The sequence below is a fragment of the Lagopus muta genome, chromosome 8 (assembly GCF_023343835.1).
Source record: "Lagopus muta isolate bLagMut1 chromosome 8, bLagMut1 primary, whole genome shotgun sequence".
Lineage (NCBI taxonomy): Eukaryota > Metazoa > Chordata > Aves > Galliformes > Phasianidae > Lagopus > Lagopus muta.
The window spans coordinates 16,358,037-16,372,584 of record NC_064440.1 but is presented as its reverse complement, the minus strand read 5'-3'; the positions used below and the strand labels follow the sequence as shown (position 1 = coordinate 16,372,584).

At 39.9% G+C, this 14,548-nt stretch overlaps 1 protein-coding gene across 6 annotated transcripts in view; it reads left to right on the top strand.

The window, feature by feature from the left end:
* FIGN (fidgetin, microtubule severing factor) overlaps positions 1-14,548 on the top strand; it is a 99,993-nt gene that overhangs the window by 81,711 nt on the left and 3,734 nt on the right. For 5 of the 6 annotated variants that reach the window (XM_048952638.1, XM_048952639.1, XM_048952636.1 and 2 more), the window contains one exon: positions 8,667-14,548. This exon is cut by the window's right edge and continues 3,734 nt beyond it. In XM_048952638.1, coding sequence (XP_048808595.1) covers positions 8,675-10,918 — 2,244 coding nt within the window. In that variant the 5' untranslated portion in view covers positions 8,667-8,674 and the 3' untranslated portion in view covers positions 10,919-14,548. Of the gene's footprint in view, positions 1-7,925; positions 8,182-8,666 lie in introns of all 6 variants that reach the window. The other variant, XM_048952635.1, reaches the window with a different exon arrangement.

The following is a 14,548-nucleotide window of genomic DNA, read 5'->3' as shown; positions in this document are numbered from 1 at the left end:
TGGTGGAGCTTATTGGGTCAAACCTGACAACAGTTATTTGAAACTTCCTGAAACTGGTCTTTGCTTTCACATTTGTAAAAAGAATAGAGCTGATTATATAACTCTCTGGAATTAAACTTGCCTTGGTATATATAAAGCTATGAAATACGTTGCATACGTAGGTATATTCTTAAATCACAGTGATTGAAAAATAAATTGAAAGATATAACATAGTGGAATAAATGGAAATTTGTACGGAATGCTGCTGCTGTTAATTGGATAGAAATATATTTCAAATAACTTGTGTTTTAGAGCAAGATCATTTTCTAATATTTTGGAACACTGTGACATAAAAATAATTCAGCATCACCTAAATCTCCATTTATTGCACACCCACTTTGTTCAAATAAAGTATGTCCCTTTATGGCAGTTTTAACCCCATTTATCCTCGTACACGAGTGCTCACCTGTTATTTACTCACATAAGAGAAGGTCGATACTGCAGAACAAGGGGAGTGCTCTGTTGTGACATAAGCCATACATATTCATTAGCTCTGCTGTCCCTCTGGACATCTGTGGTATGTTCTGATGATCTTCATTTGGCAAAAGGAAGTGAGCGTAAGAAGGAAATTGTCTTAATGGATTTATGATATGTGAAAAAAAGGGTTTTAAAATGCTTTATTTGCAGCAAGGAAAAGCATAGTTCTAAGTATAAACGAAAAAAAAAGATGTTAAAAGAAGGAAATTACTGAGTCATGGATAACAACAGAAAAGGAAAAATGATGGATTCCAGTATTTGACAATTACAATTTTCAGGTAATAATTTTTTGGACAGAAGAGTTTAGTTCAGAATGTGAATGTTCCATGTTGGAAACTCACTCCTTTTGCTTCTCACTGACTTACTAAAACATGAGTTCGTTCTTCTGTGTTTCACCTGATGCAGTTGATTACATGAGAAAAACAGCAAAGCAGGGAGTGCATTGCATCTGCTCTGCTTTTAAGGATGTGTGTTACTCTCTTTCAAAGCCAATGTGCCTCTGCCTCCAATTCTGGAAAGGGAACCAAGTAAAAGACTGCTCCTACTAGTTAGTTCATTAAAAAGAGAATATAATTTAGCTGAAAGCTTCAGCTAGTTTTACTGGAGATTTGGACTGAGTGCTTAAGTGGGAGCAGAATCATGCTTGAGGTCTAAACTATTCCTTTCTTGCAAATGTACTTTAATATCTGTGAAATAGCTACATTCATTTATGACTCAATCTTACAGTGTAAATATTTTAATATTTTAATATTTTAACTACAGTTATCCTGCAGTAGTTGCACTGATGCACGTTTATATAGACATAAATTGCAGATTATGTGCTATATTACAACCACGCAAAATATATTGCAAGTGTGTTCTGCGTACTATAAAAACTGGATGATTGGATTTTGTTTATTTGCAGTTATCCTTACTTTTGTTTGCATTTACTGTTCTTCTGAATATTAATTGTCTCAGAGGTTCTTATTACCTTCCTTGTTTGATGATAACAAAATATGCTGGGCTGTTTAAAAGCAGTGTAGTGTTCAGAGATACTTGAAGGAAACAGCTTAAAAATGTAAAGCCTAGGAAGAAGTGTCTTAATATTTGAAAAGAAAATTAATTGCAATTATTGTCTTCCTTAGTGTATTTTCTATTTTAAAAAAGTGTTAACAACAGATGAGTACAGTGAGGGCAGATTGATGTAGTAAAATCTTTTAAGATATACTGTAGTTTATCACAAATAAAACCAACTGTGGGTGTGGAAGTTTTCTGATACATATGTGCATAAATGGCTTTACTTACGGTACACAATGATAGTGCATCAATGTGGTTACCCTGTATGTGGGGAGTGTGGAACTGAGAATGCTTTTGTGCTGGTGAACTGCTGCCACAGAGCTACTGCTACCTCCAGTGGGCAGCATCCAGGGAGGTCCTGTAGGTGCCCTGTCCCTACCACTGCTACTTGGGGGGCTGACAGATCCAGCCTGCTTCTGCTGGCTAAATACGAGAGTGCCATCTCTGGACCTAGTTTCCTCTGCGTGCTTGTTCTCCTTATTTCTGTTTTATAAGGCTTTTGAAGCTGATGAATCTGCTAAAGGATGTTCAGCCAGAAATGGTGTTGTGATTATCAAAGGCACTGCTTTATGTAAATGGCAGGGAGGGGGCTTGGAAGGAGAGAACTCATTTGCTGCAGATGTATTGTAATTTGCTGTCCTGAGGTGCGAAAGCGTGATTTAAAAGGACTAATCATTTGACAGTATTTAAATGAGATAATTGGGATGTATTAGTTTGAGATTCCAAGTCTGGGGTTTTGTTCTTAACTGGTTCCAGGCTCTCCTAAAATATCTTACATTTTCGTTGCTGCTTTTATCTTTTAAGTGCTGTTGACATGTATGTGATCCTCAATATTACTCGTGATTTAAGTGTTTTAAGATTGAAATGTTTTCACTGTCCCTGCTAGATGGGAATCATATTGTAAACACCCTGCCAACAGCTTGCTCCCACTGATGCGCGTGGCATGCGTAGGCTATGTATAATAAGAGGAAGACCAGACCCTTACCAAAAAATGCTGAGAGCACTTTCCAAGTCAGTTTTCCTGGGTTTGTGGTTGCCATTTGCAGCATTTGCAAGCTTCCAAAGCTGGCTCTGTATAACTGGGCAGCTCAGCTGGAGACTCATCCTCCCACCAAATCCTTTGACGTCAAAGGAGATCCTCATGGACTGGAGCAGAGGTCTTCACTGGGTAATTAGAAAATAAATGTGGGAATCATTTTCTTTCTTTTTTTTTTCCTCTGCAAAACATAATTAGCTCAATCCACTCTTCAAAATCCCTTCTGTTTCCAATTAAGAGAGATCAGTTGCACTATCTTCAAATAGCTGAAATTATGCTTATTAATAAAAAATGGAGTGTAAAAGAAATGTTTTATCTTGAATTAATTTTTATTATTATGGGACATATGACAGTATACAGGCTTACAAAATATTATCAGATTTACTGTAAATTCAGGGAGTTGTACGTCCTACATCTTGCACAGCGGTTATGGCATGACTCATTTATTCAACTATTTCCCATGCTTAAGGTGGACATTAAAATGTGGATATAGGACCTGATACTCAAGGTAATGACACCTTCAGCCCTCACTGAAATTTGGGAAGTCCTGGCATGTTCCCAGTGAAGCACCATTGTAAGTCAGTGGCTGTTTTTGAAGCTCTGATATCTGCATGTTCACAAGAAGCAATCTCTAGGCTAAAATCATTATGTTCCATAGTGTAAATACTCAATGTCTTGAATAACTGGAGGCAGAGCTGAAAGTAGCAGTTCAGAGGACAGGGACAGCTTTGGCTAAATATGTAAGCAGTTCAAAATAATGAAGTTCCAGATCCACTGACAAATCTAGAAGGAAGAAGCCTGGTAGCACTTGGAGTGGAGTGTGCTTGTATCAGTGGCTATGGCAGATCTCAGAAATACCTCATTCATTTGTTCACACTGCTGTGGGCTATCTCTTTTCCATAGAGCTTTAAGCAGTTGCTTAGAGCATGTTCAACCACATGCCTGAAGTAAAGAACCTTCTTCAGCAGTTTTACTAACGAACCTGTAGATTTGTACTAGATAGGGCCTAAGACACCCCAGGGAGGGACAAGGCAGACACAGTGAAATCATGACAGGAGATTTGCTTTGTTTTGCCTCAGGTATGTTGAAATAATGTTGGAGGTCCCTGACCTAAACGGAAGCTCTGGTAGCTGGCTGGTAAGGTTGGTGAGCAGTCTTGTTGCTATCTCCCAGTGCACAGTGGCTGCATGTTGTACGGGTTTATTCCTCAATGTTTCTGAAACTGCAGTGCAACCTGTTCAGGAAGTTGTTTATGATTTAATTTTAGCTTGATTATTTTATTATAAATGTGAATGGATAGAGAAGTGTACTGACATACCAGTGTGTTTGCCTACAGCAGAGCATTGCTGATATGCAGTTGGCTGGAAGGCTTTCTACCACTCAGACTTGTCTGTGGGATGCACCAAATCCTTTGTTGTGTTTTCACTCAGTTTGGTCCTGGCCAGTATTTTTACACTTTTCTGTGCCTTTTAAGAAAGCATTTCAGCTTCCTTCCATTCAAATTGAAAGGAGTGGCATGTTATTATTTTTCTTCTGTAACAGATCTAATCCTGTGAGGGGCTGAGCAGTTCCACCCAATACTGAGGGCAGCAGGGGTAGAGGGATCTTTGCATGCACAAACTCACTTGGGCTACAACAGGATTGGACCTCTCTGGCCATCCACGCTGTGTAGGCTGCTACTTGTTTCTTTTTGCATTCAGATTTCGAACTTGTTTTTATTTTCCTTACTCTGGCATATTTCTTTTTGGTTTTGTTTTTACCCATAAGTCTGAATTTGAAAGTGGTCTTCTGCCATACAGAATTATGCATGTGAAGCTGATGAAGTATTATTTACTAGATTTTACATTTTCGGGCTTAGCGTACAAAATTAGAAGGGGAAAAAACGAATAGTCAAACACATAGTTCAGAGTAATTGAATAATGAAATTGTTGACTGTAATGCTTTAGATGTAATTCATATAGTTCCAACTGCAAGAATTATTGAGGAGAAATGTGTAGCAGGGCTGTCAGGACAAGGAAAAATAGATACTGCTGAAAAGGCCTACAGTGCCTCTCCTATGTAATGTATTAAATTTATCTTAAAAGCAATTCTCTGATAAGTACATACCTTTACTTAAAGAACAGAATCCTTTCCTTTTGTCTTTTACAGCTCATACCAACGCAGTTTGCACAGACCAATTATGTTGATATCTAAGAGGATCCTTAAGTTAGCAAAATAATAATAATAATAATAATAATAATAATAACAATATTAATACATTTAGCCTTCGTTGCTTCTGGATTTTAGTGAGTTAGTAAGCAAATGTGCTATGTACAGTGCTGTGGGCTATGGCAGTTTTTAAGTGATTCTGAAAAAATCAGAATAAAACAAACCTCTAAGTATACCCTTATTTGATATGAGGTGTTTATATCATCATTGGAATTCTTAACAAAAGAATTGTAGGAAGGTATGTCAGCTCAAGCAAAAGCAACTAATAGAATACAATTGAAAATGCACAGGGGAAGTAGCTACAAGCATAAAGAAATTTGGGGGGGAAAGAAAGCATGTTTATATAACTAAAGGAATCTACAACTTTATTTTATTTTATTTTTTCTGAAATCAGACATCTGACTCTTGTCAAACAATTACTGAGTTATTAACAAAGGGAGTTAAACCGAACAAAGTTTGCTTCTTTTTCAATTAATATTAAATTGAGGAAATGCCTCTTTGTGCTCCTGAATGAAGACCATTCCAGTGGACAAAATGTAAATACGGATTTCTTCACTGCATACTAATGCAGAAAATATGCTTATGCTTAACTATTAACCTATGCTTCCAAATAACACTAATGATTGCAATGTGCTGGAATAAATGCTCGTGTTTCATGGGATGAGAACAGTCCTGTTCTCTTAAGCTTATCTAATCAATGCATAATCCTGCCTTTACAGCCTTTGCTAAATGCATTGGTATTTAATATGCATCAATAAATAAACTTTAAATTATTGTGCAGTGAGCATATCCAAAGATAGCATGACAATGTGAATCTACTGGTCTATCTACCAATTATTCCAAATGAAGAATGCTGATGTGGTTTCCTCCTGCCTCTTATAATGGATAGTTCAGATTTTCTGACATTCTTTTGCAGCCTTATAACAAAGCAAATAAATTAATCTTATACAATTCAAAGAATTAAATTTTTGAACCGTCTAAACAGATGTCCCCACTAAGAGATAGAATTATTTTATTTAAAACCCATTTAAATCTATTCTAAAGGAACAGATCAATTGGTGGAATTGTTAAGTATTTGTAGAAGGTATTTTGAAAAGCTTGCTAAGTGGTAGTATATGATGTATGTTGTTACACTCTGACCTACTGTATTACCTCTTTAAATAGTCTTCCTTTTACAAGCAGTTAAGACAATGTGCCAAAGGTGTATTCATTAACTACAGTACAAGTACCAGCTCAATCAAATTGTCTGCTGCATCTGTGCCTGATTTGCCTTCCTTTTTTGAAGTTTCACTGCTGCTTTTGTGCATTCTTTGCTAAGAGTCTTTCTCATGGTATCCATTCATTACTATCTGGTTGAAGCATCAAGGTGCTCAAGTTCTTGCGCAGGTCTGTAACAGAAGCTTGTTTGGTAACCTTAGAAGCCTCAAATCAGAGAACATGGATAGAGTTTTTGGTTGGTTTGTTTGTTTGTGATAGGACTAATGCATCCGCATCACTATTAGGCAGTTCTGCATTACCAAAACATTAATATTCTTTCCATTTTAAAAGGCTTGAAGTAAATCCCTTGACAGTAGAAGAATTTTAGATACTGATTACTTGCAATTGGCTCTTGGTGATTTGTTCTTCAAATTTCCAGCTGAATTTAACAAAGTATCATTTCTGAAAGACCTTGATGGTTTCTCATTAAAATAGCATTTTTTCCTTATGAGCACGATTTCTATAATTTCACCCAATTTCATGATACATTTACCCCCTTCGAAAGGCAACGGTTGAAACATCAGAAACAATTAGCAGAAAAGATTGTATTAATTCTAAATGAAAGAAATAAATCTGTCAAAAAACTCAGTCTCAAAACTGCATTTGTCAAAAACGCTTCTCTGAATTAACTGTTAGAGGGTAACTGTATAATTGTTAACAGACGTTTTTCTCAAGTTGTCAGAGTGTTTGAAAAATGAGAGAGAAAGAGAACACTCAGGAAAAAAATCCACAAGTAATCAATGGCATGCTCATATGGATTGAGGCTCGCAGTACTTGTACAAATAAAATACAAGGCATAATTAGAGGTGCTTTGCAGTTTTGGGGCTAAATTTAACTGATCTGGTGATCTGCAAATACGTGAATCCAAACATAAAAATGAAGAATCCAAATGCAAATGAGTGCAACTGCAATAAAATATAATTGCAAATGAATCTGTTGCTTTATTCGTTTATTGTGTAATTACTGCAATTCTTCCCACCTTGTTTTCAGTATTTCTTAATCATTAAGTCGGAAGCATGACAGCAGTGCCAGCCCTGGAATGATTCTCTTTGACTAAAACCTTGTAAATTAACACAATTAGCACAGCGTCATCCTGCTAATTAACTTCCAGTGTCTGGTGCAGTGGTTTTGCAAACAAGGAAGAGGGAGTCAGAAGGGAATAAACATGCCATTCTGTTACCAAACTGTGTGCTGTGTTAGGTTTAGCTCAGTGAGGCTAAGCTGGCCATGTCAGATGCCAGAGTCAGGCAATGAAGAGCTAAAGGGGTTGGGGAGAAAAACAGGAGGGGGTAGGAGCTGTCAAAATAGACTGCAGTAATTCAGAGGGGAGCTAGTGCCACAGATGCTTCATTTCGACTAGGCCTCTTCCTTATCAGGGAATCTGTGCCAGAGGGCACAAGACTGTTTGCAAAAATCACTTTTGGTAATACGAGAGAGATTAAGGAAGTCTATTTGATACAGCTGTAGGAAAATCAGCAATGTGCCTACCATGCATAGGCAAGAGTTGGAGGGGGTTATCTTAACGCCTGTAAATTGCTCTTACTATGTGCAGTGGATTACTGGGAGAGTGAATAATGCACATCACATTATTTGCAGGATTAATTGCTTTAAAATGATAGTTGCATCCTGTAATTTTAATTTTTTTTTTTAGTATTGGTAGTGGTTTTTTTGATAGCCAGTTCTGTAAGCCATAGAACTTTTAGCGACTTACCTTTGTTTCTTTTTCTTCATCTTGTTTTTAATTCAACCCTTTCTTTGTACCCTGGAGGCTGTGAGGGGAGGGGGGGGGGTGAAAAAAAGAGAGAGCAAGCAAGGAGACCGATAGACAAGTCATGCTTGTTTTTTTTTCCAGAGCCTCAACAACAGAACTGAGAGGCAGAAAGGAGCCAGTTGTAATTCATACCGAGTTGTAGGCTTTGTGTGATGAAAGCGACGGAGCGCTGCCTGGGAGATTGCTTTGCTGCACTCCACGAAGCAGATTTGAAACTGTCGTGGACCACTTTAGATGAGAGTTGGATTATGGAATGACCTGCTATGTCTGTGTCATATTGTTCTGCACAGGGTGCATTATACTGTGCTAACTAGGTGTTCAGTACCAAATAAGAGAGGTATCCTAGATGTGTTCTGTCAGCTGTGTCTCGTATTTTTATATTGGTTAAAATATAAAACTGAAACAGTGATGAGAGAGGACAGAGCAGTTGGATGCCTTGTGTGTTAAAAATAAATCTGTATTCAGAGTATTTAAAATCTAAAATCTTAGCTAATTAATTTAAGAAATGTGGCATCGTGTATATGTGTATATATATATATTTAAACCAACAAATATCCCCTACATAATTAACAAAAAAATGTGTGTGTGCCTATTAAAAAAAAACAAAAACAAAAACAAAAACAAAAACCCACCAATAATTTGACTGTTTATGCTGCTTCATCAGGGCACTGCATTTTGTTTCTTAAAGGATTGTGATGTTAAGTACAGCATTTCAGAGTGTTGAAATGAGATGTTTACAGGCAATCCATTCAAGAACTCATTTAAAATGCTTTGGAAAAAGCCTGAGCTTGCTGCTAACTTTGTTTTCTCTTGCTGCCCTAGGCTTGAAGATGCAGTGGACGCCGGAGCATGCCCAGTGGCCAGAACAGCACTTTGATATCACCTCCACCACCCGGTCCCCGGCCCACAAGGTGGAAGCGTACCGGGGGCACCTGCAGCGCACCTACCAGTACGCCTGGGCTAATGATGACATCTCGGCTCTGACTGCCTCCAATCTCTTGAAAAAGTATGCAGAAAAATACTCCGGTATTTTGGAGGGCCCAGCTGAACGGCCTATTCTCAGCAATTACACTGAAGCTCCCTCGGGGCTGGTGAACGGACGGAAGAATGAAAGCGAGCCCTGGCAGCCTTCGCTGAATTCAGAGAGCGTGTATCCCATGAATTGCGTACCAGATGTCATCACTGCCAGCAAAGCTGGCGTGAGCGCGGCCCTCCCTCCCGCAGATGTGTCAGCCAGCATCGGGAGTTCGCCCGGAGTGGCCAGTAATCTGGCTGAACCTAGCTACTCCAGCAGCACCTGCGGAAGTCACACTGTTCCCAGTCTTCATTCAGGGCTCCCATCTCAGGAATACGCCGCAGGATACAATGGCTCCTACTTGCATACCAGTTACAGTGGCCAACCAGCACCTGCACTTCCATCCCCTCATCCGTCCCCCCTGCATAGCTCGGGGCTTTTACAGCCCCCACCACCACCGCCGCCACCACCAGCCCTGGTCCCTGGCTACAATGGCACCTCGAACCTCTCCAGTTACAGCTACCCATCTGCCACTTACCCTCCTCAAACCGCTGTTGGCCCTGGGTACAGCCCTGGGGGTGCCCCACCACCCTCGGCCTACCTGCCGTCAGGAATCCCTGCTCCAACCCCTCTGCCCCCCACTACCGTCCCCAGCTACACCTACCAGGGCCATGGCCTGACGCCCATCGCACCGTCTGCCCTGACCAACAGTTCAGCCAGCTCTCTCAAAAGGAAAGCTTTCTACATGGCAGGGCAAGGAGAAATGGACTCCAGTTATGGAAATTACAGCTATGGCCAACAGAGATCTACACAGAGTCCCATGTATCGAATGCCCGACAACAGCATTTCAAATGCAAACAGGGGGAATGGATTTGACAGAAGTGCTGAAACATCATCCTTAGCATTTAAGCCAACAAAGCAGCTAATGTCCTCTGAACAGCAAAGGAAATTCAGCAGCCAGTCCAGCAGGGCTCTCACACCCCCATCCTATAGTACTGCTAAAAACTCACTGGGTTCAAGATCGAGTGACTCATTTGGGAAGTATACCTCCCCAGTAATGAATGAGCACGGTGATGAGCACAGGCAGCTCCTCCCTCACCCAATGCAAGGCCCGGGACTTCGTGCAGCTACCTCATCCAACCACTCTGTGGACGAGCAACTGAAGAATACTGACACACACCTCATTGACCTTGTTACCAATGAGATTATCAACCAAGGACCTCCCGTAGACTGGAATGACATCGCTGGCCTAGATCTAGTAAAGGCCGTCATTAAGGAGGAGGTTTTATGGCCAGTATTGAGGTCAGATGCATTCAATGGACTGACTGCTCTACCTCGGAGCATCCTTTTATTTGGACCTCGGGGAACGGGCAAAACATTAATGGGGAGATGTATAGCTAGTCAGCTGGGAGCCACATTTTTCAAAATCACTGGCTCTGGCCTTGTCACAAAGTGGTTAGGTGAAGGAGAAAAAATTGTCCATGCCTCTTTCCTTGTGGCAAGGTGTCGCCAACCCTCGGTGATTTTTGTTAGTGACATTGATATGCTTCTTTCTTCGCAAGTGAGTGAAGAACACAGTCCAGTAAGTCGGATGAGAACCGAGTTCCTTATGCAGCTGGACACTGTACTGACTTCTGCTGAGGACCAAATAGTAGTAATTTGCGCCACAAGTAAACCGGAAGAAATTGATGAATCTCTTCGAAGGTACTTCATGAAACGACTTTTAATCCCACTTCCTGACAGCACAGCGAGGCACCAGATAATAGTACAACTGCTCTCACAGCACAATTATTGTCTCAATGACAAGGAGGTTGCACTGCTTGTCCAGCGCACAGAAGGCTTTTCTGGACTAGATGTGGCTCACTTGTGTCAGGAAGCAGTGGTGGGCCCACTCCATGCCATGCCAGCCACAGACCTTTCAGCCATTATGCCCAGCCAGTTGAGGCCAGTTACATATCAAGACTTTGAAAATGCTTTCTGCAAGATACAGCCTAGCATATCTCAAAAAGAGCTTGATACATATGTTGAATGGAACAAAATGTTTGGTTGCAGTCAGTGATACTACTTAAAAAAAAAAAAAAAAAAAAAAAAAAAAAAAGTAATGAATGTTGGCACACACAGAACCTGCTACATAGGGTAGAGAACCCTTTTCAGTAGTGTTAAAATTGCAAAGGGTACTGGGAAGACTACAATATACCTTGCCTCTAAAGAGCCAGGGTAGACTTGAAGGAAAAGTGCATCAAACAAGAGCTGCTGATCTGAAAAAGCCACACATGACAGAAAGCGCATGTTGATGCTCAGTTCTGTTCAAGCCAGACAATACTCACCAAGGAGCAAGGTGCAAGTGGGTTGATTTCAGAAGGACATGAACCCTGTGTGTTGATTCCATTCTGCTGTTCTTGAGATTTAGTTGCTGTCAAGTGCCTGAAGTGGTGCTTTATTTTTTGTTTGCCTCACAATTACATTGGTGGCATGTGCTAATATAAAGAGCTTTAACTTCAAACATTATTGGACTAAAGAGATGAACGGTTGTGTTGCGACAGAGAACCAGATTTTTGCTATTCTAAGAGCAACAGTATTCCTCAATCCTGTCTGTTCTGTAGTGTTAAACTAAGAACAGGTAAAACAGGGTAATGGTAATCTGGACCTTAATTTCTGCAGTTCATTTCTTTTAATGTTCTGTCTGCAAAAACTCAGGAAAGTGATTGTGATTTGTACAGTACCTCAAAGGAATGTGTTGAAAGCACTATGTACTGCTGAGAGTTATAGGCTAGGCTTCAATGTTACTTTATATTAAATATGTATGTTTACCTCAACAATTGGAAAATGGCAAGGAAAATTACTTTGAATGTATCCAGGAAAAAAACTAAAGTGTGATATGACTGAAGCTTTACAGTTTTTAAAATTAGAAACAGAAGGATTGCAGTGTTAGGAAACTGTTCTTTTGCCAATTTGTTGAATCAAATCAGAGCAGAACAATTTTTCTTGTTGGTAAACTGTAAGAGTTTTCAGCATATTGCTCCTTGATAATTATGTGATACAGTCTTTAGAAGGTGCTTAGATGAAAAAAAAAAAGCCACATAATCGGTTTATGTTAGCAGCTGAAACAGTCAAATGTAAGATTTGGTAGGACTCCTAGAGGCAAGTTACCTTAAGCTGTGACTGCTGGCGCTTACTATGGGGCTCTGGTCATGGTTTTGAGGTTATTTTGGTGGAGCTGTAGGGAGTGGAATCAGTGTAGGTCACTGGCAGAGCTATGGGTTGCAGAGATGTTTATAGCAACACAGTAGACTGTGACCAAATAAACAGTACAAATAATAAAGCAAAACTGAACCCTCAAAGTACATTTATTTCCCTTTCCAAACTGTAAAGTTGAGTTTTTGTTATGTGTGTGCGGCTCCATTGTCCGTGATGCAATCTTCATTTAGCATCCATTAGAAATCTTCCAGGCTGGAGTGTGCCCACCATTATTTCTACCTCAGTTTTGTTACATTTATCTTGGAAAGCAAAGTAAGAAATAGGGCAAAAAACCAAAACCAACACAGAAGTCAGATTGCATTAGGAATGTGAACCTGCTAAACGAGTTTCAGAGAGCTGCTGGTTTTCCCCTGAAGTCAAGTTTTCTCCATGCTAGTGCTCTTTACCCCCATTTTTCCTCCCCCAAATATACATACTCTGGTGTCTTCCTTCTGGAAAGATGAGCTGGCATGTGTGACATTTTGTTCAATTCCCCCCACCCCCATATCTTTCTTTTTATCCTTTAATGCTTTCTGTGCAACTCTTTTCATGACAGCTGACTGATGTTGGGTAATGTCTCTGAGCAGGAACAGTATATGTTGCAGCTGCCCAAGCCTCTGCCATCACGTGAGCAAAACAGCCTTGCTTTTTGAATGTATTTTTTTGTTTGTTTACTTTAAAGAGACAGTAACAAAACTGTTGCAAAGCACTGGCATTTAATGTTTCTGTTAAGTAATGTACATTCAAAACCATTGAATAAATGCACTGAAAAGCCCCAAGAAGAGAGATACCAATCTGTTACGAGATCACGTTTGTCTTCTCAAAAATTGTACAGATCTTGTCTGTTTTGTTAAATCAGTGGAGACAGTTAGCATTCAGAAAGCTCATGAGGGATTTTGTGATATTGCTGGAAATTTATGGCTATTGATTACTACTTTCCTTTATCTTTCTTTTAATATATATATATATATATATATTTAGATAGAACATGCTAAAAACAGAGCAGATAAACCAAAATCTAATATAAGATGGATTCCTGGCAAACATTTTGTCTATCTAAAACTTTATGTTTTAAGCATAAAAATACCATTTTTAAAACAGTGCCTTTCATTAAGGATGTAGAAAGTAAGACTTAAGTACATCACCTGCTATCTTTCTTTTTTCTTTTTTCTTTTTACTTTTTCTTTTCAACAGCAATTACAGTCTATGGTCCTTGTTATGAACCAGTCTTTTTGCTTCCCTAAACCTCCACAGACTGCTTCTCCATCCTGGTCATTCTACCATCCTCATGTTTGGGTGACCCTGGTGTCTCCACTAGCTGTAGGTTCACGTTGATCACACTGGCAAGTACGCTATTGCAGATCGCTGACCCAAATTCTGTCTTAGACATTGCCTTTCGTATCTGTCATTGAGCTGGTCTTATTTGAAAAGCTCAGGCAAATTTTGATAAACCAACCTTTGCTTTATCCATTCCTGATAAAACCATAACTCCTAACAGATTTTGCAGCTGGTAAAATGAAAACTACTCTTAGTGTAATTTTTTTTTCTTTTTTTTTTTTCGTTTTTTTTGACATCATCTTATCCAGTAGCAAAAACAAAAAGCGAATTAAATTGTAGATTGTCCCTTGGGCTTCCAGCTTTAAATTGTTCTCTATAAAAAGTCACTCTGGGAAATGGATTTTTCAAATGTTAACCAAAGTGACAAGCAGGCAGAAACTGAGATGGTGTGAAAATGCAGGTTCCACACACACACACACGCTCCTGCTCTTCAGGGCTTGTTTCAGCTTTGGGGCAGCAGCAGGTGAAAACTTCACCCGTATGACAGTGGCTGCAAGAAGTGGAGGACAGAACCAGATTGTTACCCAAATCTTTCCTTACCAGCAGCTCTCCTTGACACCACTCAGAAAGGTGTCTGTTGGATTTGGTTGGGTAGTGTTAACAGGAAACACCTCAGGCCTTCTTGAAAACTTTCTGGTCGCCTTAACTTCTTCGACAGAATTTCCCCCCTCAGGGGGCTGAACTGGCTGAACCTCCCACCACACCCACTGCTTCTCACTGTTTTCCCCTCTCCTTCATTTATCCCCTTTTCTCCCTTGTGAGCAGGAGTCGGCGTGCTGCTAGACCTTCACCCCTCCCAGCAGCCTCCTCATTGGGGAGAGTTCAAGAAGGGCTGAAGCGCGATCCTGACATCCTCCTGCACCTGGGTGGATCCCGAAGGTTAGGATTGTTTTTGAGAGGAGAGACAAAATATGTTTTAATGGTATTGTCAGGATAAAACGTTAGCTAGTTTTTGACATTTCCATGGTGGAAAACTGCTGTCTTTAATACCAGACAAAGCCAGGGGCTGCTGCCAAAGAAAAGCTTGAGTGGTTTGCTGGATTTTAAGGAACCTTGAATGATTAAAGAGCATCTGCTGTGTCAGCCTATGCTCTGCATAGTATTTTTATGTGTG